The sequence below is a fragment of the Lonchura striata genome, chromosome 28 (genome assembly GCF_050655825.1).
Source record: "Lonchura striata isolate lonStrDom1 chromosome 28, ASM5065582v1, whole genome shotgun sequence".
In the NCBI taxonomy this organism is placed as follows: domain Eukaryota; kingdom Metazoa; phylum Chordata; class Aves; order Passeriformes; family Estrildidae; genus Lonchura; species Lonchura striata.
The window spans coordinates 4,254,637-4,279,993 of NC_140730.1; the positions used below are offsets into that span (position 1 = coordinate 4,254,637).

At 51.8% G+C, this 25,357-nt stretch overlaps 2 protein-coding genes across 6 annotated transcripts in view; one reads left to right on the top strand and one right to left on the bottom strand.

The window, feature by feature from the left end:
• Positions 1-5,008, bottom strand: part of PTBP1 (polypyrimidine tract binding protein 1) — a 27,438-nt gene extending 22,430 nt beyond the window's left edge. The window contains exons 1-2 of one of the 2 annotated variants that reach the window (XM_021540103.3): positions 4,894-5,008; positions 1,079-1,109 (exon numbers count right to left, since the gene is read on the bottom strand). In XM_021540103.3, the coding sequence (XP_021395778.1) occupies positions 1,079-1,109; positions 4,894-4,901 (39 nt within the window). In that variant the 5' untranslated portion in view covers positions 4,902-5,008. The remainder of the gene's footprint in view (positions 1-1,078; positions 1,110-4,893) is intronic. The other variant, XM_021540104.3, reaches the window with a different exon arrangement.
• Positions 3,847-24,157, top strand: LOC110475734 (uncharacterized). Of its 4 annotated transcripts, none has more exons than XM_085562433.1 (5): positions 3,847-4,252; positions 13,875-13,936; positions 19,640-19,724; positions 19,916-21,074; positions 22,593-24,157. In XM_085562433.1, the coding sequence occupies exons 3-5, from the start codon at positions 19,722-19,724 to the stop codon at positions 23,435-23,437; spliced, it is 2,007 nt and encodes a 668-aa protein (XP_085418559.1). In that variant the 5' UTR covers positions 3,847-4,252; positions 13,875-13,936; positions 19,640-19,721; the 3' UTR covers positions 23,438-24,157. The 4 variants fall into 4 exon arrangements, with proteins under 4 accessions (XP_085418559.1, XP_085418557.1, XP_077644881.2 ...); XM_085562432.1 differs by lacking the exon at positions 3,847-4,252 and adding an exon at positions 5,441-5,512; XM_085562431.1 differs by lacking the exon at positions 19,640-19,724 and having other exon boundaries at positions 4,122-4,252.
• The last annotated feature ends 1,200 nt before the right edge of the window (positions 24,158-25,357 follow it).

Here is a 25,357-nt window from a genome sequence, read left to right on the forward strand (position 1 = left end):
CAAGCCTCTCCTCCTCGCATCCGATGGCAAACTGAGCTCCTTGCATCAGTCAGCATTTTTACTTGAAGCAGACACTATCATTAATTCAAATTTGAGATTCCTGCAGGAGGAAAAGTAGGAGCGACCTTTTCCCCACAGCTGTTAAGAGCCCCTTCAGACCCCCAAAGCACTGCCAGGCTCCCTGTGCTTAACACAGCTCATTGTGTACCTCCAACAGAAAGCTCTGCTGGTCAGCAGCACTTTCTGTGTGATGCTCTGTAGGGCTGCTGGTGCCCCCAGTGCACCAGCTCTGCTCCACTCAGTCCCATCCAAAGGCATCACTTCCCTGGCCCTTTTGAGTGGTCACTCGTGGCTCTCGGTCACTGCCTCCCCATGTGCTACTCAGCCACATCAACACAGCCAGCACACACACAGGGCTGAGTTCACTGCAGTCCTGACCCCAGAGTTACAACACTGGCCAAACCAAAGCCTAACCCCTCAGTCCACTCTGGCCTTGCACGTTCCAGCGTTTCATGGCACCAGTGCTGATCCCATGAACGTGACGCCTGTTGCCACCCACGGCCGATAAGGAGCCTCCTGTCAGCACTTTGAGTTTAGGGCTAAGGCTGCCCTTTCCAAACCTGAGAGTAGAAGGGCAAAGGTCATATTTACCGTACCCACATGAGATAAAAATCAGCTGCTAAACCCTCCCTTTTGTGGCAGAAGGATTTTTGACATATAACTGAGCAGTTAGGAATTCACACAAACAAAGGAAATGGAGTTCTCCAAAGGAAAAGGACCAGTTTCTTCATGGAGAAGCATTGTCTAGCACACAAGTAACAAGCATGGCTTGACATTTTAGCAAGGGAAAGGGCTGTTTCCAAGTGCAATAAAGTTGATCATCAATGCCTAAAGGACAAGGGCTAAATGCTGAGCCATAAGTTTTAAATGCACATGAAACTGAATTACCTTCTGGTTAAAACCCATTTATGTGGTACCAGAAATAACCCTTTACAGCTGAAGATCTACATTTGGTGAGGCTAAAACCAGGTCAGATGCTGAGCAGTGTAAAAAGAGAGAAAAAGTGAGAAGTGCCTACCTTTGTACCAACTGTTATATCTTGGACAATGCTGTAGAAAAAAGAAAGAAAAGGATTAAAAAAGTTAGATAGGTTTGCCACAAAAATCCAGCATAGTTTACAGTAGTAAGAAAAAAGCAAGTCAAAGTGCACAGTTGTCTTTGCAGGTGAGCCAAGGACAGTTTATACAAGGGAAAAAATATTAGATGGTGATGGTGGAGACCCAAGACCCAGCAGTGCCAGAAAACTGCAGCTCTCCCACTCCCTACAGCAGCACCTGCTCCTCCTGCAAGGGCAGGGGGTGGGTGTGAACCCCCCTGAGCCCAGCAACGTGACCTCAACTCTGACCACACCAAGAGGAAAAGCATCACGAGTCAGCTCTGTCACCAACATCCCCTTCTGAGGTTCCTGTCCCCGACAGCCACAGAGCCCTGGTCAGGCTCTAGCACGGCTGAGACCAACACCAGAGCTCTGGTGGTCCCAGGGACAGAGCCCACTGTGTCCCAGCAGAGAAGGAGCCAGGGCTCACAGCAGCCCTCAAGCCACCCCAGCACTGCCAGAGCAGAGCCAGACCAACAGAGTGCCCAGAGTTCAAGGCAATTCCAGCCTGGGGTACACCCTACATGGGATTCCTCTATCAATTCTACAAATAAACCCCAGTTATTAAATTCTACCTTAGACACTTAAGCCTCCTAAAATGAAGACTTTCTGATTAACTAAGATGAAAAAGAGCACCATGCAGCACTGAACACTCTACACCACAACACACACCTCCTTACAGCAATGTCCACCAATGCGGTCAGAATGGCTTGCCTACAGCCTGGCATGTTGGACTCAGGTGATCTTCCAGAGCCTTAGAGCATCTCCATGTTACTGTTTCATGGGAGTGCTCCCGACAGCTTAAGAATTTAGTTATACCCTTGCACTGGTGATTTTTTTTTTTTTTTTGGTAATAAATGTCAACCCCCTGCAAAGCAGCAACACAAAATGTAGAGTAGAAAGGAGCTCTTTGGACTGCCATGGACACAGCCCTGCCTGGTTCAACTCCTCAAAGAGCTGACTGTAATTCCAGAGCACAGGATGCAGCAGTGGCCAGCTGACTGACCTGCAGCAGCTCCACAGAGCAGGGGGACACCCAGGAGGTAGGGCAGTCCTTCTCGAAGCACCAATAAGAAAGCTGAAGTACTCAAGTACAACTCTACATGGTGATTTAATGTGAGAAAACTTGTTCTTGCTTGCCTCCCCTCCTGCAGCAATCCATAACTTGCACCGAAGTCCTGTCCCGATCTTCTAGGCCGCTCGAGTGTCCCCAGAAGTGCAGCCCCAGCAGGAGCCAGCTCAGCTCCTCACACTTCCTTTTCCCCACAACCTGCCGTGTCATCATAACCCAGCTCTGCAGCTGGAGCCACAGCCCGGGCCAACGGCTGCTGCGGGAAGCCACGCGATAGCTCCGCATTTTCCAGGGAAGTCCTGGGAGAGGCCGAGCCCGACACCGCTGCACGGCCCCGGCGCTGGTCACCCGCCGGGCAGATGGGCTGGCTGCACTCGAGGTCAGCTCTAATGAACTAATGAAACCCATCTGCATGGAGCACTTCAAGGAACCAGCATCCCTAAACACAGCACACATTCCACAGCTAACACATAAACACTAATCCAGGCATTTCCAGAACCTGAAAAAAAAACTACTGCCAACAAAGCACAGTGAGAACAGGGATTGCCCCACATTTCCCAAACTCCCGAACTTACCCCAGAGCAGTTTCTCCCACTTCCTGTTCCTCCTGTGGGCCTCTCACACAGGAAATGTTTTACAGAAAGTCCCTTAGCAGGGGATGGCATTTAGAAGTATGCAACAGGAAGAGTAATTTTATTTGCCAAGAGCTATCGATTCCTGGGATATTGTTGTAACCCACTTGATAACTCATTTCACATGAAACAAGCTTAAACAGTATTTCAAAATCTTTATTCAAGAAATGTGCAACGTATTTCCAGTTCACACACCCCCTCAGTAAATTATCCCAAACTTCCTTCTGTCCTGCACATCAGCCTTCAGCAGGAGATTAAAACTCAGTTCCAAAAGAAGAGGCAATAAAGCCTTTCATAAAAATTATTTTTCCCGTGGAAAAATGGGATAATTCCTATGTAATAAGAGGAAAAATTAAGCAGCACCAGTAAAACCTCCAGGTCATTTTCCATAGCAGGATTGCCCATAAGGACTCCTCGCATGTTTTAACAAAGCAACTTATTCAAAGGGGATAATTTAGGCACAGCTCAGGATCACTTTTGGGAGAAGGAGATGGGAGCAGCCTTGAGCCAGGGGCCACTCGCTGCCAACTCAGCAAGAACCTAAAACTGTTTTCCGAAGCAGCTTTTGAAGTTTTAGTAAGAGTCAGGAGACACTTTTACAGGGAAAACGGATCCTGCACCAGGATCTCCAAAAGATGAGGGGCAACGAAGTGTCATGTGTTACACTACAACTTCTACATTTAAATAGCAACTACTTTAACACGCACAAAACATCTGCCTTCCCTGAAACTACAGCTGATAACAAACCGATTTTTGCCACTAGAATGTGTGATCTCATGTGCTGAGAATTTGTTGAGTTTGTTGGATTTTTTTTTTTTTAATAGTATCATTCAACACGGTGAGCAACTAGTTAAAAGCAGCAGAGCGATCCTGGACTGCTAAAATTGTAAGATACAGTACTTTTATGGGTTTTAAGATGAAAACAACACTGAGACGCCACCTTTTCAGCGTGTAAAAAAGCCCAGACATGTGACTACGCCCAGACCAGTGTTCTGAGGCAGAAAGCGAGAAGGCACTAATTTGGGCTTCCCGTACTTACGGCTCTGGGAAAACAAACTGCTTACTCGGAGGCCTTTAGAAATACTTTAACTACTGCGCGCTAGAAGAAACAAAAAACCACATCACTAAAAAAAAAAATCCCCACGCCAGACAGGAGAAAAGAAGAGCGGAGAGCTCGTTTTCGAGAGAGATCCCCTGATAAAACACCCGCTTCAGAGCGAACTCTGCCGCAGAGAGGCCCCGCCGGGCGGTGGTTAGAGAAGAATCGACGGTGCCTAAGATAAAAGTTGAGCTCTGGAAACTCCCCGAGTCCCGGCGTGCGGAGGGAAGTTTTCCTTCCCGGAGTTGCGCGGGACAACGGGACCGGGGCCGGGCTGTACCTGCGGCGCTCAGGTGAGGAGGCGAAGGAACCCTGCCCGCTCTCCTCCTCCTCCTCCCCCCTTGCCAAACTTTGGGCGAGCGAGAACCGGTCACAAAAGGAGCCCAGCGAGAGCCCCCCCGCCCCCGCCCGCGGAAGCGCCAGACAATGGCAGCGAGCGCGGCCGTGAATCACCGCCCGCCGCCCGCCAGGTGCGCCCGCCCCGCCCGCTCCACCCCCGCGCCCCCCACCCGCCCCCGCGGCGCGCCCGGACCGCCGCTCCCGGATGAGCCCCGACGGGTCCCCGGGAGCGCCGCCAAGCCGGCAGCCCCAGCGCTCCCCTCGGCCGGGACCCCCGCGGCCCCTCCGGGCGGGACCCCCGAGCTCTCCCCGGCCGGGACCCGCGGTGCGGTGGAGCGCACGCGGGGCGGCTCGCACGAGGCGGCGCACACCGGGGCTGCCCGCGTTTCCCCCGCCGCCCGTGGGGAGCAGTCCGGGCAAGGGGGGGGCGGCCCCCACACGAGAACCCCCCCCGCCCGCCCTGGCCGCGCCCGTGGGCTCCCACAGGTATCGCCCCAACTCCCGGCGCGGGTACTCGACCCGGGCGCGCCCGCAAGCACGGGAGGGGCCCGGCAGCGCCCCTCGCGGCCCCGGCGCGGCGCCGGGCGGGACTCACCCGTCCATTGCACACGGAGACGACCCGTCGGGAGCGGAGTGGAGGCGCCGCAATAGCGGGATGAGCGAGACCGCTCCGTGTTATAGACTCACAAAATGGCGGCGCCGCCCGGCCCGCCTCGCCCGCGCCGGCGCTCCATTGGCCGGCGGAGCTGTCACCCTGACGGGAGGGCGGGACCACCCGCCTCCCGGGGTTGGCGCCCTGGCTCCCCGCGCGAAGCCGATTGGCCACGCGCGGGGCAAGGGGCGGGGCGAGTCGCCGGTGCGCGGCGCCATTCGGTAGGCGGAGGGAGGCGGTGGGGAGGAGCCATCTTCAGAGCGGGAAGGAGGCCGGGATGACGCCCAGAGCCGCCATCTTGATTAGGGGCAGCGCATCGGAGGCGCGGCGTTGGGCGCCATCTTGGGTACGGGCAAAGGGGTCCCCGCGTGCACGCTGTGCGGGCCGCGCCGCCATGTTGGGGGCGGGCAGGGAAGCCGGGCGCCGCCGCCATCCCGGGTGAGGGGCGTCCGCCCGCGGCGCCCCCCGGGGGTCGCGCAGGCTTTAAGGTGTAGGAGTGTGTGTGATCGCAGTTAATGTTTTAAGGATAAAGATTACCAGAGAGTGAGAGAGATCTCGTGAGGTAAGACGTTAAAGGTACCTGCCGGTCTGGGACTTGGGTGCTGTTGTGACAGTTAGCTGCCCAGCCCAACTCTGTGGCCCATCAGGGGCACTCCAGTGCAGAATTAGATCGTCTTGTCTCACTCTTAATATCGATCATTGCCTGTAAACCCCACTTGTGCAGGGATTCGTGTACATTCCAGCGATTTGGGGCTTGTCAAGCCTCAAAGATTGGCTTTGCAAGTGCCACCTCTGGTGAATTTCAGCCGACTGTGGTGGCTTTGTGTGAGATCTTCTGTGGCTCCCGCAGGGTGACCAGGGCGAGCGGGTGAAACATTCTTTAAAAGCAGTATTTGCTCCGTGGGAATTCCAGTGGCAGTTGCCCATTCTCCGAGCCTCATTTGCCATAACCCACGGGGATTATTAATTGGTCAGTTTCTAGCTAATTTCTAGTTCTGTCCTCAGCCAGGCTCCTCTGCCCTGCCAGCCTTTCCACACAGAGCTTTTCTGGGAATATATTTGGTAGTTTTGCCAATGTACCTCTGCCAGTGATAACCTGTGAAACACCAACACCTGGGCTATGACACGGCTGTGTATGTGAGGGCTCAGAAAATTATTTTAAAAAAGAGAGTGCAAATGAAATCCCTGGGCAGTGTTTCTAGGTTGTGTTAGGCAACTCTGGCAGGTACAGACATGCATTTTGCATTCTCGTGTCTCTCAAGTGCAAACTTGACACGTGAGTAGGGAAGAAAAAAATTTAGAAGTGAAGTGATCTGTTTCTCCCAAACGTGTTGCTGTGCCAGGTTTTCTGGCCAGAGCCCTCATTTCTCATTTGGAGCAGTGCTCAGGGGTTTCAGTGGCTAGGATCAGACATTGCCTGCCTGCCTTACTCTGAAATGCAGGAGCTTCCCTTGGCCCTGGATCTTTCCAGGAGGTGAGAACTCTGATTCCCAAATCTTTGTGTTACTGGGCCTCCAGTTTGGCCCATATGTACTTTACAACTGTGGAAAAGTGTGTTCTGACCTATTGCTGAAGGCATCTAAACTCATCTGAAAACACTGGCTCCTGCATATGAAAGGCTCAGCTGCTGCCTCAGATAAGAGATTTACAACTTCGATGAGGCAAAGAATGGGAAAATGATGAGATTATAGATCCACTGTAGCTGAGAGCCAGAGAGATAAAGTGATGTGATCAAAGAGAGCAGGAATTTAGCTGCCAATACAAGCTCCCTGGCTCCCTTGAGCTGTACCTGGTTTAAGGTGTATTTCCCATGGAGGTGTTTCTTCCATAAGTAAGGAATTAATCCCTTTATGTTAGAGGATGCTGTGGAGACAGAATCCTTTTTTTTTTTTTTTTCAATAATGGGGTATTTCTGTACCATAAGGAAGAGTACCTTGAACACCCAACAAAGACTGAAAACATTCATTAACACTTGTCACTGATCACAGGCCAGGCCAGGGTCTGATCTTCTAGTAGCTGCTGAGTTTATGTGCAGGTATTCCAGGTGCTTTTCAGGTATCTTTGGCAGACTAAACAGGCAAATTCCACCACAGGATTCCTGATTTCCAAAGGCCTTTCCTCTACAGGTTTGGTCTGACTTGAAAGCCTCTTTAAGGTTTGTGCAAGCTCACCCTGATTTTCCACAGTTCTTGCAGAAATTATGATTATCAGCCATTTTCCTGCAATAGGAAGATAATTTTTTAGACAGCATCTGCTCAGGTACTATGGGACTGACCACTGTTGTGGTTTTCTCTGAGCCAAAGGGGGAAATGCTTTTAAGAACAAGATTAAGCTTGATATGAAAACCCAGCGGGGAGCAGCACCAGCCCCTGTGTGTCCTTGTGTTTGTTTTGAAAAACAAACCCAGATGAAAATGACCATAGAAAAAAAAAAAAATAGGAGGGCAAAGGGAAAAAAATGAATCAGTTTCTTTTGTATGATCCTACAGCAGCGTCCCACGTCCCACCCTGGTTCTGGCTCTGATTCCTCTGGCCGGGAAGGGTTCTGGGGCACACCCAGTTTATTCCCTTTTTGAGCCCTTCCTGCATGTGTTATCTCTTGGCATTTAATTCACCAGCAGGGAAGAAAAACTCTGAAACAAAACCGACCCTTTCCTGCTTGTTCCTTTTGCATTGTTACACAGCTCCCCAGCCCATGTGGGGTCATGGACGCTTCTCTCCACAACCGTGTCCTTCACAAACGGCAAAACTCTTCCCACTTCTTCCTCTTCCATCCAACGTTTCTGCCAGCAGTTTGAAAACCAAAAACAGGGGCCCAGTTCATGAACCCAAACACTGGGGCACGCTGGATACTGCTGCCAGTGAATTGTTTTCCTGAAGTTCCTCTCCTGCTCTTCCACTGGGCAGCAACTGCAGAACAAGAGGACACGGTCTCAAGCTACGTCAGGGAAGGTTTAGGTTGGATATTAGGAAAAAATTTTTCACTGAAAGAATAATAAAATACTGGAATTGTCTTCCTAGGGAGGTGGTGGAATCACCATCTCTGGAAATGTTTAAAAAAAGACTTGACTTGGCACTTGGTGCTATAGTCTAGTTGTAGTGTTAGGGCATAGGTTGGACTTGATGATCTTAGAGGTCTCTTCCAACCTCATTATTCTGTGATTCTGTGTGATTCTGTGATTATTCCCAGCAAGGCCCTAAAGCAGAGAAGTCTCACAGGTAACTGTGCTACCACTGAATCCCAAAGAAACCAGGGAGTGTCTCCAATCCTTCTGCTTCTCTCTGTGGCTTTTCTTTATTTCCAACCCCTCTCAGTGAACACGGCGGTTTTATTTCAAAGCCTATTGGCAGCTTCAGCAGCATCTCATGGTGCCAGAACATTCTTCAGTGCATCGTTCATGATGCCACATCACCGCTCTGGGAATGGTTAGTGCAGGGCGGGCGGAGGGAGCACAATCCCTGCAGGGTTTGTCAGCCCAGCAGACACGTCTGGCTCTGACCCACAGCTCCCCTCCTCCTGCCTGAGAGAAGGGACCAGGAGAGGGACCCCAAGTGCCTCTGCAGCTGGGGTGTTTGGAGGAGGAGGGGTGGGAGAGCTGTGTTAATTCAGCATCTGGGAGACGTGCAGCTCATACCTGCACACACGTGGCTTTCCAATCAGGACGCAGCATGAATGAGGGGAGTGTTTATTCCATTGATCCATGAGAGTTTGGCAGCATGGAGTACTATCAAAGAGTGTTCTGACTGGTAGTTGATAAATAAATGGGTTTGGAATTGAGCTTAATGTGCTGTCAGTAATAAAAAGATGTGTCCTTGGAGACTGATTTTTTTACAAGGGTCTGGACAAGGGGGAATAACTGTGATTCTGTGATTCCTAACCTGTATATGGGCTCCCTGTCTGTGACAGCTCTGCCACCACAGCAGCGTGAGGCCCTCCTGGCTGAGCAAGTGAGAAATGCTCTGCAATGCAGGAGAACTGCACCTGGGCATTGTTTGTGTTGCCCTTGCACACCCTGAGTCCCCCTTCTACAGCTGTGGGTATTTCATGCTGCAAGCACCTACATGAACTTCAAACTTGAAGTAGAATCACAAGAGCTTGCATTTTACATCTTTCCTTCTTTTTAATCCACGACACAAGAGACTTCTCTGTATTTCTCCATGTTATTTCAGCACTTCCCTGTCCCCACGGCTCCTCCCGATGCTCTGGGGTGACTCATTTCCTGTGCAGGACGAAGCAGCCATTTCCTGCCTGTTCAACACAGCAGTTTTTTCCCTCCTAGTTGGGGTTGGAGTGCTGAAGATTAGGCTATGGTTTGATGAATCTCTTGATTAATCTATGGCCTGATTAAACCCCCCTGCAACTCATCCCAGAGCTGCTGCTCTTCCCCAGAAGTCACCTGGCAGCACCTGGGGCTCATGGCTGCGCCTGCTCTCCTGGGCCCCAGGGTCCATGATTTGGACTCACACTAAATCCATCACTCTAACAGTGATCACTCTAACCAGCTCTAACAGTGCCATCCTTCCAGTTACTGCAAACCAGATTTTCTCTTCATTCAGCCCATTTCAGCTCATAATAAACAAGATTTTAAAAAAGCACCACAAGACAAAGCCACTGATCTCACAGCACAGATCAAAGCCAGAAATTTTGATTTATCCCTTAAGTGCTATCAAGGTTGCTTATTGTCATTTGAGAAATCCAGATGAAAGCTCTGTTTGTGTTAGACACAAGCTGTCAGAAGGCTGGGTTGGTTCCTGTATTGATTCTGTGCCCATCATTCCAGTTCTTCTATCCAAACTGTGCTCCTGATTTCCTGGGCCACTTCTTATTCCCATCCCATTCTGTGATAACTTGTGCACAGCTCTTGGAGCTCAGACATTGCCTGGCCAGCTTGAGGTGTCCCAGCATTTTCAGCAGCTTTTTACTACTGGATTTTCAATTATTCTTTTAATCTTATTGGAAACCTTGGACTCATCAGCCTGCCATAGACCTGGAATACTGGGGAAGAAACCCCCCACACAGTAGGGATGCTGCCCTGGAGTCTGAATGGAGCACATGTGGAGGGCTGAGCCCTGAATAATTCATACCTGTAATGATTTATTCATGCCCAAAGCTGGATACCTCCCTGTGACTTTCCATTATCTCAAAGAGAAGGCAGGTTCCGATTCCATTCCACTGTCCCCAGCCTGGTGCCAGCTCCAGAGCTGGGGACTGACATCTCTGCTCAGCACAGTCAACTCCTGCCCTTCAGTGCCACAGCCGTGGCCCCTGACGCCCAAACTGAAATGCAGGGACAGGTCCTTAACACACTTTTCAGAAAGACAGTGAGTGAGCAAGCAGGTAAAGCTCTTTTTCACGGATACACAAAGAAAGTGAGACCCTGAGGTCACAAAGGCTGCTGACAAAAGGTCACTTTCTGAGCATGGAAAGCAGACAGGCCCTGACTTGGTGATGTGACACCATCGAGCTGAGCTCACTCTCCACCAGAAATTGCAGTGTTTTCCACTGTAAAGTTACAGATTCTGACACAGTTGATGCCACATTGCAGGATGCTTTTCTGCCCTTCCAGAAACCTTGCAGGAAAGCCTGGGCGAAGAGAGCAGTGGCTCAGGGTCATCTTTCCTGCCTCCTGTGTGCTCTCAGAAAATACCATCAGGAGAGGTTTACAGGGCCATGCTCTGAGTTCCTGACCTGGGCGAGGATTCTGCAAGACATTCAAATTCCGTCTGTCTAGAAAGGCTGAAAGATGATCCCGTGTTTCAGAGAGTCTCCAGACCCCCAGGCAGCGCTGCTCCTCACTGTCTGGTGTGAAGTTTCCTAATTGTTTAACCTGGAATCCTGACTTTTTTTTGTCCTTGAAATAGGCTCTGCATCAGCATAATTAAAAATGTCAAAGAGGCTTGAGAGCCTCTCCAAGTTGCTAAAAATGAATGTGAATTTCCTCCCTGCAGCCTCACTCCGTCTCTCCCTTGCTCTGGCCTCAGCTTTTCCGAGTGCCTGGTTCCAGCCCCTCAGCATAGTTTGCATTCCACTGCCAAGAATGAACATTTATTTATACAAACAACCCTTCTTCCAAGCACATCTCCTGCTATCCCAGGGCAGGGAAGTAAACGCCATTGCTCGTCTGTCCATAGCTCCAGCTCTGCATTTCCTTCTTGCTTTAGTCAGGGGTTTGTTTGCAGGGAGAGCTGAGTGCCATTCTGTTGCTTCCCTGTGCCCAGCAATGGCCTGAGAAGCTCCTTCCCTTCCTTACAATGATTTGTTTTTGTGATAATTTTAAGGATAATGCCAATTTCCTGATCAGCCTCTCGAAGGGGCTCACTGGCTCAGCAACAATTTCCAGAGCTGGAACCTGGGAGGCTCTGCAGGACTTGGAGAGTACTCAGCCCCCCAGATCTGCTTGTCTCCCAGCACACTATAACTGGTGTTCCCAGTCTGAGCCACTGTGCTGTACTGGTTCTCCCAGCAGTGCAGGTGGAGCTCAGAGGGAAGTGGAGCAGCAGCTCCCAGACAAGCAGGGCTGAGGGGAGGCAGGTGCAGCTCATGCATTATTGCTGCAGCGTCTCCGTCGCTCACCTGCCAGGCTCCGTGATTGTTCCTGAAACCTTAGCTCTGCCCCTCTGTCCGCAGGTGTCTCCTGTTGCATCTGCCATTCAAATGGATATGGCACAGAGGCCAGATGATTCCAGACAGGAGAATGTCACAGTCTGAGCACAGGTCATTTAAATGAAAAAGGGCCCTAACAGAGAGGCACCTGCAGAGGATCTAGGGATGCTCCCTCTGGTGTGGAGCCTGCCTGCTGCTTGCTCCCTGCTCTGAACACAGGATTGTACAGGTAGAAATTGCTGCAACATTTGAAGAGATGTCCACAGTATAAAGGGAGGGTTGTGTGTGTGTCCCAAGAGCACACAAATCACACAGGTGTGTGTGCCCCCACCTCAGGCACATGGATCACACAGGTGTGTACAGCCCAGTACTGCCCATGTGTTCCTCCATGTTTGTGCCTGCAGTCCCTAATCTGTGCTGTGGTTCCCCTGGAGCTGAGGGGGACACGAGAGACTCCAAAGGCAGAAGGAACAAGAGGACAGGAGGGATTGCCCAAATCCTGCTCCCCCCCCCTCCAACAAATCCTGTATTTTGGTGCCACCCATGGCAGCTCAGGAGCCTCAGCTGTGCAGCTTGTTTCCACACTGAGTCAAGAACAAAGATGTCCAAACACAGCCAGCTCAGAGAGGATGGGGACAGCCATGCTTTGTGTCCAGAGAGGATGAGGACAGCCATGCTCTGTGCCTGCCCATGAGCCCCATTGTCATCCCCGCCAAGATCGACATCATTTCCCCAGGGCTGCATCTCTATTAAACACAAAGCTTCAAATTATTTCCTACTTGGATCAAAGATGGGTTTGTTCCAGTGGCACTTAAGTTTAAAAGGCAGTGCTGGGGATGAATGAAACCTTCCCAGAGGCAGCTGCTGAGGCTCAACTGGTTTGTCAGTGCTGTGGTTATGCTGTGGGCATCTCGTGGTGGCCAGCCCATATGTTCCTGAAGGATGTTGTGCAGGAGAACACCTCAGGGAAACCTTGTTCTATGGTTAAGGGGCTTTTGCTTTCATGATGTGAAGGTTTGCTCATGCTTCAGATGGTGAAAGTGTTCAGGAGTCTCACATTCTAATTCCAGACTCCAAGCCAAAGCACTCTGGATCAAACTGGGTGCAAGTGTATGAAGACACACATTGGCCTATGTGCAGAACCATGGAATTGGTGGTTTGATTGTAGTCTGGGATCTGGGTGAGCAACCTGCTCACTAAATGCTGTCTCCTGGTCTGGATTGTACAGCAGATGCTCCCTGTGACAGACAGGAGGTGAAGGAAGCCCTCTGGAGTATGAAATGAAGCATTAAAAGAACATGAATGCAGGAACATGCAGCATGTGAAGTCAGGGAGAGCTGAGAACACTGGTGATGCCAAAGGAACAAAAGAAACTCAATATCCTTTAGAAGTTTTAATATTTAATTGGTGAGCTCTCTGATACCAGGGCAGTGAGTATGGCAGGCAATGACAGGGGCCCGTGCAAGGGGTATCTCATGGGGCCCCAGCATCCCCAAAACACAGGCAAAGGGGTTCCTCGGGGGCAGAACCATCAGTTCTGTGTGCCCTGCTCTGCACCACAGCACTGAATTCCTGGTTTTGGGTAAAAGCAGCATCACCATGGCCCAAAAGAGACTCCCACTGCCTGGCAGCAGGTCTGGAAGTTTGGGATGTATCACTCCTGTGCAGGTACTGCCTGCACCTCAAATCACAGGAGCATTTCCATGAGCTCACTCACTCTCCCTGTGGAGCTAAGTTCCGTCCAGAGGGGCAGTTCAGTTACATTTTCTTACTTGAAGCTCAGGGCTCAAAAGTACACGATAATACTTTATTTATTGAGAAAATACTTTGTTCCATAGTGCAAGATGACAAGTTCCTTCTGCAGCAGGTGGAAGTCAGTTCTCAGAATCCTTCCTTCAGGAACACTTTCAGCTGAGAACTCCAGATCCAAACCACTCATTGGCTCTGGTTTCTCTGGAATCTGTGGAGTGGAGTTGATTGCTTTGCTCCTCCTCACGCTCTGGGCAGGGTGTTAGGGCTGCAGCTCTCCTGGATCCGAGGCCAAGTGTGTGTTTCTTGTCCAAAGGATCATCCAGCTGTGGGGTTTTCATTCCTAAGGCTCAGCTCTCCTCTCGAGGAGTGGGGGACCCCCAATAGGGAGACACTTTCCAGGTCCTGCCAGTCCTGGCTGCTGCCCCAGGTGGCCACTCAGAGCCCAACAAAGTTGAGGGCTCTCAGCTCTCAGGGCAGAGCTTTGTTCGTGGCTTCCATCCCATCCCAGGGATTGGCAGGTTGCTCTGAATTCCCTTTTCTAACAAACACCTGTCTCCCCTCTCTCCTAGGCTGCCCTGTGCCCTGGATGAGATCCTGTCCTTGGGAGGCTGCCTGCCTGATCTTGGAGCAGGTAAAGGAGACAGGGGCATGTCAAAGCAAGGACAGAGTAGAAAATCGAGCAGGAGCCAAGGCTCCAAAGATGGGAGCCTCTAAGTCTCACAGATGGCATCACCAAGGATCATAAACTAATGCATTGGCCTGTGACCAAAATCCAGCATCAGGGGGATGTTGAACTAGGGGCTCCTTTTGTGCTCCCCATGCCAGAGATCCAGCAGGGACTGGAATAAGCCATCCCACAGCCGGGGAACTTCCCCTTCCCTGCAAGGTACTTTGTTATCAACACTGGTACCAGCAGTGTTTTTTCCTGCCTCCAGGAGCCATTTCCCATCACGTCCCAGCAAACCTCTGTAAACACTTGGGGTGCAGAAGTAAACGTGAGCATTTGCCTGGTGCTGGTGACAGAGAGTCCTGCACCCCAGGCTGAGTCACCTCAATTTCAGAGGCTTTAGACAGGGCTAGGATGGAGCTGAGGTGTCAGTCACTAAAGATGATTTGTATTGCAAAAGAAGTAGGTTACCATGTCCCATTGTGAACAATTATGTCTAATTACAAGTCACAATAATTTATTTAATAACGAATTGCTGCCACACTCCAGCTAGGACGTGCTGGGGGAACACGTGAGCTCTGGTCAGTGGGCAGGTGGGACAGCAGGGGAGAGGGTCTGGCTCAGCTCATGGAGGGGCAAGTGCCAGGCCCCAAAATCTGGGGTAAAACTCTGGGTGCTGTGTCCTGTTCCCAGCAGTGGTGTGTAGGTTTGGATTGGCTTGGATTGGTTCGGTTCAGTTTAGCAGATAGTTGACGAAACACCTCGTGTCATACGATGATTTTAGTTAAACTTTAAAAGGCTGCTCAGAAATGTAAAAAACGCAATAAACTTCCTGACAAATTAAGCAGGATTTGCGCCCTCCCCTCGCCAGCCCCAGCCGCTCGCTTTGGCTGTTTGGTACCGGTGGAGCAGCACCGACCGAGCCCGGCCCGGGGACTCGCGTCTCCCGGCCCCGCCGCACCGGTGCGGGCTCTGCGCGGTGCCGCGGGTCCCGGCAGGAACCGAGCACCGGGGGCCGAGCGCCCCCTGCCGCTACCGGCGCCGAGCGCGCTCCGCCGCTACCGGAGCCGCGCTCCCCCTGCCGGTACCGGGCGGCCCCGGCCGCGGGGAGCAGGAACAAAAGGACTCCCGCTCCACGTCGTTCCCGGGTGATTCGCGCTCAAACGCGGCAGTACCGGGAGGACCGAAGGTGCTCGTGCAGGAGCCACCCGGTGCCCACTCGGTGACAAACCGAGAGCAGCGGGTGAAGCAGCGATGCTCCTGCACGGGCCACCAGCAGCAGCCCGTGGTCAGGGTGAGGGGACTCTGTCACACGAACAGCGGTGGGGGACATGTCAGTCCCCATGGCTGGGCTGTGCTGGTAACGTCTGGGTGCTTATCTGCCACAGTTTGCACTTGGAATCGAGGGGCCAGTCCTGCCAGCTGTGCCCAGGGCACTGGCACAGGTGTGGGGTGCCCCCAGACTCCACCTTGACACTGTGTGAGTGATGCTGCAGCATTTCCTGCCCAGGTCACAGATTTGGCCATCGCTGATTGCAGCTTTCCAGCTTCCTCCTGGGAAATACAACATGAGCTCCTATTAATAGAAGTTCATGGTTTCCAATGAATTTTTTCCTTGAGTCAGGCTGGTTTGGTGGCTGATCCCTGTTGGTGGCCCATGCAGTGTCGTGCCAGCTGCCTGTGGCTTTTATTAGTATTTTTCAGAGGCCTTGATTTAGTGCTCACAGTTGCATCCCAGGCCAGTGGCTCCGGAACGCAGCCCCTCAGGAGCAGAGATAATTAGAACTCAGGGAAAAAGTGGTGTCCGAGTCTTTGAACAAAAAAGGTCTTGTTTAAGGAATGTGGTGCTGGAGGCCAGGGTTTGCCAGCAGGGTCTGTCTCCAGCTTGGAGCTGGTGCCTGCAGTCAGATCCTGCCCCCCACAGACACTCCGGGTGGGATTTTCTGGGAGCATCTCTCAAAATGGAGGCATGGTGCCCTGTAACAAGTACAGGATGTATCCTGGGAATTGTATTTCTGCAAACAGGGCAGGAGGGGCTGGTGGAAGGATGTGGAGAAGTGGGAAGAGAGCTGAAGAGGTTCAGAAGATTCTTGTGCAGGGCAGATGAGGAGGGAAACAACGCAGAGAAAAGGAAAACCGATGTGCTAGGAAATGATGGATCCATCCCCCAGGCTCCTGCTAAGGAGGGTGGGACAAGCTCCATGATTTCTGGCAGCCATGAGCTGCAGCTGCTCCACTCAGCTCCTGTCCTGCAGCCAGATGTGTTTGAGTGCAGCTTCAGCCCTTCCTTCCCTGACACAGCCCCAGCAGTGCCTCCACACTCTGGCAATGCCCCACACGTGTGTTTGGGGACTGTCCCACGTCTCCTCACCTCCAGGGAAGGTTTCCCAAGGGAGTGGGGAAGGGGGCAGGAGTCAAGTTTAAGCACTGCTGTTCTGTATCCTGTTGTTTTCCTACCAGGATTGTTGCAGTTTCCTGCACTGTCTTATCTGGAGCAGGGAAGTCAGAGCTCTCCAGTCCTCTGGCTCTGTGCGTTTCCCGGGTTCTAATCTGCAAAACAGGCGTTGGAGCCCGTGAGAGGCACCAGCCAGGGCTGTCACAGGGCAATGGGACAAGGACAGAGGGGGCAAAGGGCTTTTAGTGCCTCCAAATGAGTGTCTTTATGTAGTGTTCCTGTTTGCACAAGGCTGTGTCTGGTTCACGGGTTCAGGCCTTGAGCACACCTGGGAGGGGGAGAGAGGAAGATCCCAGTGGTGACGCTGTGTCTGACAGACTTTACAGGAGGATAAATCTCAGAAAGTGCTGAGTTTGCTTCTCCCCCTACCAAGGACTCAAAGGACACACATAAAGTCTTAAAACTGAAAAAAGCATTTCCGTGTTTCAGTCAGCCCAAAGTTCAGGCTCCCCTGAAGTGCTGGAGACTCTTGTGAAATTACCTGGCCACATTTTCTGGAATACAGAGGTAAAATGAGCACCCGCAGCACTGAGGTCTGGAAAACTGTGCAGAGCTGGGCCTGAGAAAGCCAAACCTTGTAGATTAAAAAAAAACCCCAAAAATCAAAAACAAAAAAAAAAGAAAGTAAAAACGAACCAACCAACCAAACAGCAAAACCAATTTTTTTTTTTTTTCCATGAGGGAGCCTGAATTCACCTAACTGTAGGTTTTAGCAGTAGATGGAATTCCCTATGGGTTAAAAAAAAACCAAAATCCTTTACTGGAATGTCCTGTTTTCCTGCAGAAAGGTGTGGATCCTGTACACAGTGTCCATTATCAGATGGGAGCCTCTCCTGGAAAGAGGATTAACCCACAACATCACTCCCAGCCACACAGACACTGAACCAGGCACAAGGCTCCAAAATAAACCTCAGCCCCAAACTCTTAATGCCAGACCCTTCCCCACAGGGGTCCCAGGGTTGCTGAAAGCAGGTAAAAACTGTGGCAATGATCAAGATGGATTTTTATTATTCCAAGGGAAGACACATATGCCAATTCAGCCTCTGGGGGAAGGACAGTGGTCATTTTTCTCACTCAGCTGTGACTGAGAATCCAGACTGATTCCACTTGCCATTCGTTTGAGGGAGTCTCAGCTGCTGGAAGTCTGAGGGCCACAGCAGCCTAAGGGGTCTGTAGCTGAGCACCAAAGCCAGTGCTGGGAACTAAAAAGCAGGAGAAAAAAAAGGCTTTTCTTTCAAAGAGATCAGGAAGAGGAAGACATGTGCCTGGAGATAAGGAAAGATAAAAGCATTCCATTTGCAGAGGCCTGTGATAGGGATCAAGATGTTCATCTGCCAAGTCAGGAATTTTGTGGCCCTATGACCATGCAGAGCTTCCGTTCCTGTTACCTTTTCCCACACTGACTGAAGGCACCAGATTGTTGGCATGGAAGTTCCTTTGAGTCTGTCTTAATGGCTCAGCCCTTTTGGGGAATTGCACAGGCTGAACTTGAAGATAAAACTCTCTTTTACTTCAGGAGGGAAAATTGTTTTTCCCCAAGTTCAGCTTCTAGGGGCTCAGTGGGAGCAGGCTGTGAACTCCCTGGCTTGGGAGGTGGGAACAGGTCAAACACCTCTGGGGAGAGCTTGGGCAGAGCCTGTGAGGAGTCAGGGCAGCTGAAATGGCCACTGGAGATGACTCCCTGCCCTGTTTGCTGGGGTTCAGCAGGAGTGAGCTCACAGGAACAGCAGATCCCATACAAGGCCTTGATTAACATCAGGAGCTCAGATTGCATTTGCTGCTTCCAAAAAGGCTTTTATTGTCTGATTTTTTGTTAAAGCAGCAGCAGCAGATTTCAATTAAAAACTCTCAGTAAATCCCGCCTTTGCACATTGCACGTGCTGGCACGCGCAACAGCCAAGTATTTGAGCTAAAATTATCTGTGCTATCATTAGGAAGGAACATATGGATTGATGGAACCTAAGTGCAGAAAGGAGCTGTGTGCTGTGCTGCAGGCTCACCCCAAAGGGAGCAGTTCCCGTGCCTCCTGATCAGCTGGCACCTGCGAGAGGCGTGACTTGTTCTCTTTGGACAGGAGAGCCAGTGTGTTGGGCTGGAGCTGGATGGGCACCAAAAGCACTGGACACCCAGGGCATTGGGCACTGAGGGCACTGGGCACAGCACTGCCACGGGGCCAGCACTCACAGCCATTCCTGCCCCTGTGCTGCTGGCTTCACCTTCAGCCAGCACCCTCAATTGGCACCTCAGCCAGCCTTCATCCTCACCCTCTGACTACCAGATCCTGAGATAAATCCCTGTGGACAAGCACCGTGTTCGTGGATTGCAGAGCAGCCCTACAGCTGTCAGCTGGGATGGGCTTCTCCTGTGTTGCCCAGCTCTCTGGGAGAGCAGGAGCCCCAGGGCTGGAGCTCCTGTGCCTGCTCAGGGGTGCTCAGATGTGTTCATCTGTGCTCAGGTGTGCTCACAGACCACCAGCCAGGGCCTGTTCTCCCCAAGAGCTGTGTTCTGTGTAGGCCAGAGCTGCTCAAAAGAACCACTTTACGCAAGGTTCCTGTGTCTAGCATTTTCAGCCTTGCCTCTTTTACCATCACTGATTGCAAAGCTTTAATTAATCATGGACTGAGATGCCAGTGTGCAGTGGCAGTGATGGCTCCTGGGCTGCCGTGGTGCTGAGGGCATGCTTCGTGTTCCCTGTGACACAGAAACAGGGATGACTTCCAGGCTGCTGCATGGAGCCTTACAAACAGAAGGGAGAGTTTCAGATTTAGTCTCTAATATAAATACGAGTTGCACGTGCAAGTCCTTCAGTTGGGAAACTGCTTCTTGTTACTGTTTGCAAAGTCAGAGAACCAGCCTCACTATTCCTTTTTCTCTCCCTGCAGTTCAGCACTTGGAGACACAGAGCTTGCCAACCCCAGAGTGCTGAAGGAATGGATTGCAGAGTTCAGTTTGTAAAATTCTATTTTAAGTGTTTATATTTAGTTTCCGTTTCGTTGGTGTTGCAGAGGCTGATCCTGCAAATATTTACCCCAGTCAGGTTTTGTGTGTACAGCTCCTGACAGTGCAGTAGGAGCTCAGCCCAGGGAGGGCACAGGCCTGCAGTGAGCTGAGCATGGAGAAATACAGTTGCATCTTCTGGTCAGGGCTTTGTTTATATGTATATATACACACTTAGTCATGTATATAGCACACACCTGTGATGATCCTTTCAGGTTCTGAGAGAGAAAGGCCATTCAAAGCATCACTTACTGATCCCCACCTGAGAGAAGGCTCAGTGAGACAGAAAGCAGCAGCATGGTGAGTGTTCTGTTATGTAATAAATGATAGCACAGACAAGAAAGAAAGAATAAATTGATTTTTAAAAGGAGTCCTGAGATGAGATTGCTGGTCTACAATTATTGCACTGTTGGGGAGGGACAGAAGCAGCCCCAGGACTGCTCTTGTCTGCACATCCTCTCTCACTCAAGTTCTCTCCAACTCCTTTACAGAGCGAGAGCAGCGGTGACAGAAGGGGCAGCAGTACCAGTTCCCTTCAAGAAGATCTCTCCAACCTTGTGATCTGGGCACACACTCATGGGACCATATGCAACCAGATCCCAACCCTGGAATTTATGCAGGACACAGATCACATGAACAATGACAACGTTGTGCTGTGGATGTGCAGAACTGGACATGCCTATCACTGGCACTGTGGGAAGTCACACAACAGAGGTGAAGAAGTGACTGAGGCTGTAGAAATGAGAAAGAGGCTCCTGCCTCCTGAGTCTTTGGCAAGGGAATCCGGCTTTGAGGAAAAGAGGCTCAAGCTGACCCCATCACTTTTTGAGACGGATCGAAGAGATTCTGAGAGCACAGAGCCATGTGGCAGATCCCAAGAGGTCACTGAGCAGAAGGCTGACAGTGCCTACACAATGAATAATGAGCCCAAGGGGAATCAAAATACCAGGAAACCCAAAACATCATTCTCTGCAGCACAGCATCACTTCTCCATGTCTGGTAGTAGAGTCCAGACTGGCAAACAGGATGTGAAGTCCAAAAGTGACAAAGATACAGGGATCATTGTCCTTGATGAAAAGCAGTGTGAGGCAGATGAAGACAACCAAGGAGACAGAATCAGCCCGGATAAGTCGGAGCCATCTGTTGAGGAGTTGCAGATGCAGAACAGCCAGAAGATGGCATTGCACCATCCAACAGCCTCCCAAAAAACTGCCTTTGCCCCCACGGCAAAGCCACCCATAGCCTGTACCTACATTCTGCAGACTCCTGTCAGCGACTCAGAGGACCTGAGCAGGAACATCCTGAGGCTGGCTTCTTCCACTGCTGCAGGGCCCACAGCTGAAACTTCCAGAGCAAGGAGCCCCCCAGGGTCAACAGCACCAAGGGTATGTTTGAAACCCCTTCCTATCCCCAGCACTGAACCCAAGGCCCAGCTTGAATCACAGCCCTCAGTGACATTCTTTGAGCTCCAAGCCACTGCTGCTGTTCAGCAACTCCAGCTGAGCCCTCCAGGGCATGGCACACTGGGCTCCAGTGAGAACAGTGATGAGAATGTGGGTGGGAACAGTGAGACATCAGAATCTGGGCAGACACCTTGTTCTTCAGCCTTGTGGAGTCCAGAGAGCCATCCACCTGCAGTCTCAAGTGGAGGTAAGACAGTGTGGAGTTCTGTGCCTGCAGGGGTGTGGGGGTGTTCCATTAATCTCTTTCCTAAAATATCCAAGGAGGGTGAGTTCACATCACTGCCAAGATCTGTACTGCAGAATTTAAGTAAATATCTTGGATTTGGGGCACTCCTGTTTCTGCTCAAAGGGACTACAAAGCTCCCTGCCTAAAAGAATTGGTACTTCTGTAGGGAATGCCCTTCTCTGGGGTACCCATAGGTGTTCTTGGCTGTGCCCCAGACCCAACATCCCAGTTTGAATACTTTGGTCTTCCGTTTTACCCAGCACCCACACATAGGATGTTGGCTGTACTTGAGAGAGTCCCTGTGAAAAACTGGAGCTAGAGCAGGGAACTCAGGGCTCAAGAGAAAGAAACAAGAGGAAGTAACACAGAGAAATTGTGGCCAAAGCTCTGGCTGCACCAAGGCCAGTGGCAAAACCTCCCAGTGCTGGCAGTGGCAGCAGAGTGTCAGTCCTGTGTAGGAAATGCAGGACTCCACCAATTGCTTTAGTCCTCTCAAGAATGAAGGTTTCTGTATGTGCTGTCCTGCAGCACAGGGGCCTGGGCATGTCCTTACAAAGGAGGCAGCATTTGGGATGTGCTTGCAGCACCAATGCTGGTCCTGAAAAGGCTTAGGCGTTGTTCATTGTGGAGCCATAACCACACAAAATGCCACAGTTGGGGTTTGGGAGCAGTATTTTACTATTTTCTTAACTGACGTCATGTGTCATGTGAAGGGACTGGGAATTCTTCTGGGAGTGTTCTGTAGTAGCTGTTTCTGCCAAGGTAACTGGCTCATGGCTCAGAGGAGGCCTCAGCATTATTGATTCATGAGCTGTTCCTCTCTGCACCTGGAGCAGTCAGTACAAAACAGGCCAAAACCCCAAAACAGTGGGACAGCCATCAGTCTTTCAGGATGACAGCTAAGCCTGTAAAAAAGAACCTGGTGCAAAAGGGGGAATCTCTAGGTGTTGGCTCAGAAGCCCTTTTCTATCACCCCATCCTCAGCCCTGGACGAGTCACAGGCGAGCAGATGGAGCTTTCCAGCAATCCAAAGAATTAATTTCTCATGCTACATTGAACTAGGTAGATGTGGTATTGCCATGGCAACTTGAGAGAGAGCCCAACTGGAATCCTGGCAATCCTTTAAACAAAATCATAGTACACTTTTACTCACCTGTTTGTTCTCCCTCACCATCCACTCCAACTTTTGGTTCATTCTGTTACTTCACAGTGAAAGGGAAAATTCCCTGTATGGCAGTGAGCAGGGCCAGCTGCCAAGGGAGAGGGAACACAAAGGAGCCAAACTTTCCCTGGAGATCTGGGCACTGCTGTCTTGTAGAGAACACAAATATGACCCAAAGTTCTAGGGGAAGGGGTTTGGGAGAGTCCTGTCCTCTCTGAATGGCTTCCAGAAGGCAGGTGGACACTATTCTGTATCTATTGTGTTTTACTGATCTTTGTGGATTCTTTCTGTCTACAAAGCTGTGTCTTGTCTTTTAGATAGGCTGAAGAAGCAGGAGAAAAAGAAAAGATGTACCACTGGAAACATAGAAGTGTTTAGAGAGTGGCTGAAGTTGCACCACCCCTCCGAGATGTGCGAGATCCACACGCTGCCTCCTGCAGACCTCGACCACTACCTGGTCTCATTCTTCAGTTCTGCCAAGAAAAACAGTGGCATGGATTTTTCTGCCAGTTCCTTAAGCTTGTTCCGGTACAACATCAACCGCTACCTCCAGAACCACAACTACCAGTACGACATCGTGAGAGCTCCAGAGTTCAGGGTCTCTCAGGAAGCCTATAAATTAAAGCAGTATTACCTGCTTCAAAAGAAGGAGGAAAGGTGGAATGTTGTGGAGAACCTGACAGATGAAGATGTGGAAAACCTTCTTAAGAAGAGAATTTTAAGCAAGACAGATCCTCAAGGCTTGCTGCATCTCATGTTCACCAACCTCATTAGGGGGTTTGGGGCAAACACCCACTCCCAGGCCTACCAGCTGTACTGGGGACAGGTGGTGCTGAGGAAGACCAAAGGAGAGGTGGAGTACTTGGAGTGGAAGGATCATCTGAGTCCCAGGGGAAACGAAGGGAAGCTAAGCCCACGGCTCTTTGCCAAGCCTGAGGATCCAGAGAGATGCCCGGTCGCCAGTTACAAGGAGTATGCCAGGAAGAGGCCACCAGGCATGCTGGACGACCACCACCCTCTTTACCTGTCTCCCAAGTCACTGTACTCCATCTGGGACAAAGTGTGGTACAGCAGGAAGGCACTGTCAAAAGGCAGAATTAGCAAGATCTTGAAAGTTATTACCCAGGAAGTCAGAGGAGCCGTAAGGAATACCAAGGAATAAGGGTGTCCCTTCGGCTTTGCCCCTTCAACCACTCCAAGAGTGCTCTGAAACACAATCCTACTGCAATATTTGGTGTAGGTTGAGAACAAAAATCCTTCTGCTGGGCTTCATGTTGGCACTGAAAATACCTACAGATCTGCAGTGCCTTGGCTTTCAGGGAAGTTCCTTTGTTGTTTCTGTTACTGGAATTGATAATTCAATGAGTTAATGAGAGTCTTCAGTTTCACATTTGCCAAACGAGTTAATGTTTTACCACACGGTCGGTGCTGTTAAGAAAACACCACTGCTGATTCAGAGAGGGCTTGGGGGTGCCAGAGCCTGGCCAGGAGCACCAGCTGCACCCACATTTTGAGGCTGACACCCACACAGCTCAGGCTGGGACACAGACCTGCAGGGAAAGATGAGCGACATGAGGAGAGCGATGACGCTGCCAATCCCAACCTCCAAGGCTTCTGACAAGGTTCAGGTCATTTCCCTTAGGGAAAGATTCGTAGATTGAAGAAGTTGTGGCTGTTTTAAGAAGTTATTTAAAGTGTCTGACAATGTTGAAAGGTTTTATGGTAAGTGCTTTCCCTGGAGTGCAAAACACAACTCCACGAAGGCACTGGGATGTGTCCTCAGCTCTGCTCAGCTGCCCTACCACTGTTTAGTGCCTGTTACAGCTGGGTCAAGTTTTTGGTTGCATTGTTGGCAGAGCCAAATAAAAGAACCTTTAATTCAGTCCTGTCTGTGTCTGAACAGCAGGTGATGCTTTCCTGGAACACTGGTGTATTCCCTGTTGTGCTCAGTCTCCCCTGCTCCCAGCCCCGTGGTGGCACAGAGCTTTGGGCCCTTTGAAGCCCTGTGAGCCATTCCCATGGTGTCAAATGAAGCCTTGGGGGTCAAGCTCTTTGCCCCAGTTGGTCCCATTCAACTAATTGAATATCAAGAAGTAACTTAAGGACGTTTGAAGAGACATAAACCAGACAAACTCCTCAGGTACTGGAGGTTGTGTGCCTCTTGTGCTTTGGAGCACCGGTGGCATCATCATGACACCACGACTGAGCAGCTGTCCCGAGGGTCCCGCCGGTCCCGGTGACCCGGCCGCGGTCACACCTCTGTTCCCGCTTCCCTCAGCCCCCAGACCGCCCCGGCTCGGGCTCCTTCCTCCCGGTCGCTGTCGGTTCGGCCCACGCGCAAGGCTCGGGAACTGCCGACGGGAAGAGCCGGTTGCACCATCTGCCCGCTCTGTCCTGTCACGGCACCGGGGCACCTCCATGGGGCTCCACCGGGAAACCCCCGGTCAGCGCCCGCCGAGCGGGGCGGGGCCCGCACCGGGAACCCCGCCAGCGCTGGCGGAGCAGGGTCCGGGTCTCGGAGGGCTCCGTGCTGGGACCCCCGTCAGCGCTCGCAGAGCGGGGTCGGTACCGAGGTCCCTGCGGGTCCGTACCGGGCTCTCGGCGAGTCCGTCCCGGACCCTGGTCAGCTCTTGCGGAGGGGCCGGTACCGGGGTCCCGGCGGGTTCGTACCGGCCCCCGGTCAGCTCTTACGGAGCTGTCGGTACCGGGGTCCCAGCGGATCCGTGCCAGACCCTGGTCAGCTTGTGGAGGGGCCGGTACCGGGGTCCCGGCGGGCCCGTACCGGGAGCCAGTACCGGGGTCCCGGCGGGCCCGTACCGGGGCCGGTACCGGGGTCTCGGCGGGCCCGTTCCGGGGGTCGGTACCGGGGTCTCGGCGGGCCCGTTCCGGGGGCCGGTACCGGGGTCCCGGCGGGCCCGTTCCGGGGCCCGTTCCGGGGTCCCGGCGGGCCCGTACCGGGGGCCGGTACCGGGGTCCCGGCGGGCCCGTACCGGGGCCGGTACCGGGGTCCCGGCGGGCCCGTACCGGGGCCGGTACCGGGGTCCCGGCGGGCCCGTTCCGGGGCCCGTTCCGGGGTCCCGGC

Coding starts and splice junctions, on each gene's coding strand:
- LOC110475734 (XM_085562431.1), top strand. CDS start 13,892: ATGAGATCCTGTCCTTGGGAGGCTGCCTGCCTGATCTTGGAGCAG. Junction 13,937..19,915: donor CCTGCCTGATCTTGGAGCAG/GTAAAGGAGACA, acceptor ACTCCTTTACAG/AGCGAGAGCAGCGGTGACAG. Junction 21,075..22,592: donor ACCTGCAGTCTCAAGTGGAG/GTAAGACAGTGT, acceptor CTTGTCTTTTAG/ATAGGCTGAAGAAGCAGGAG.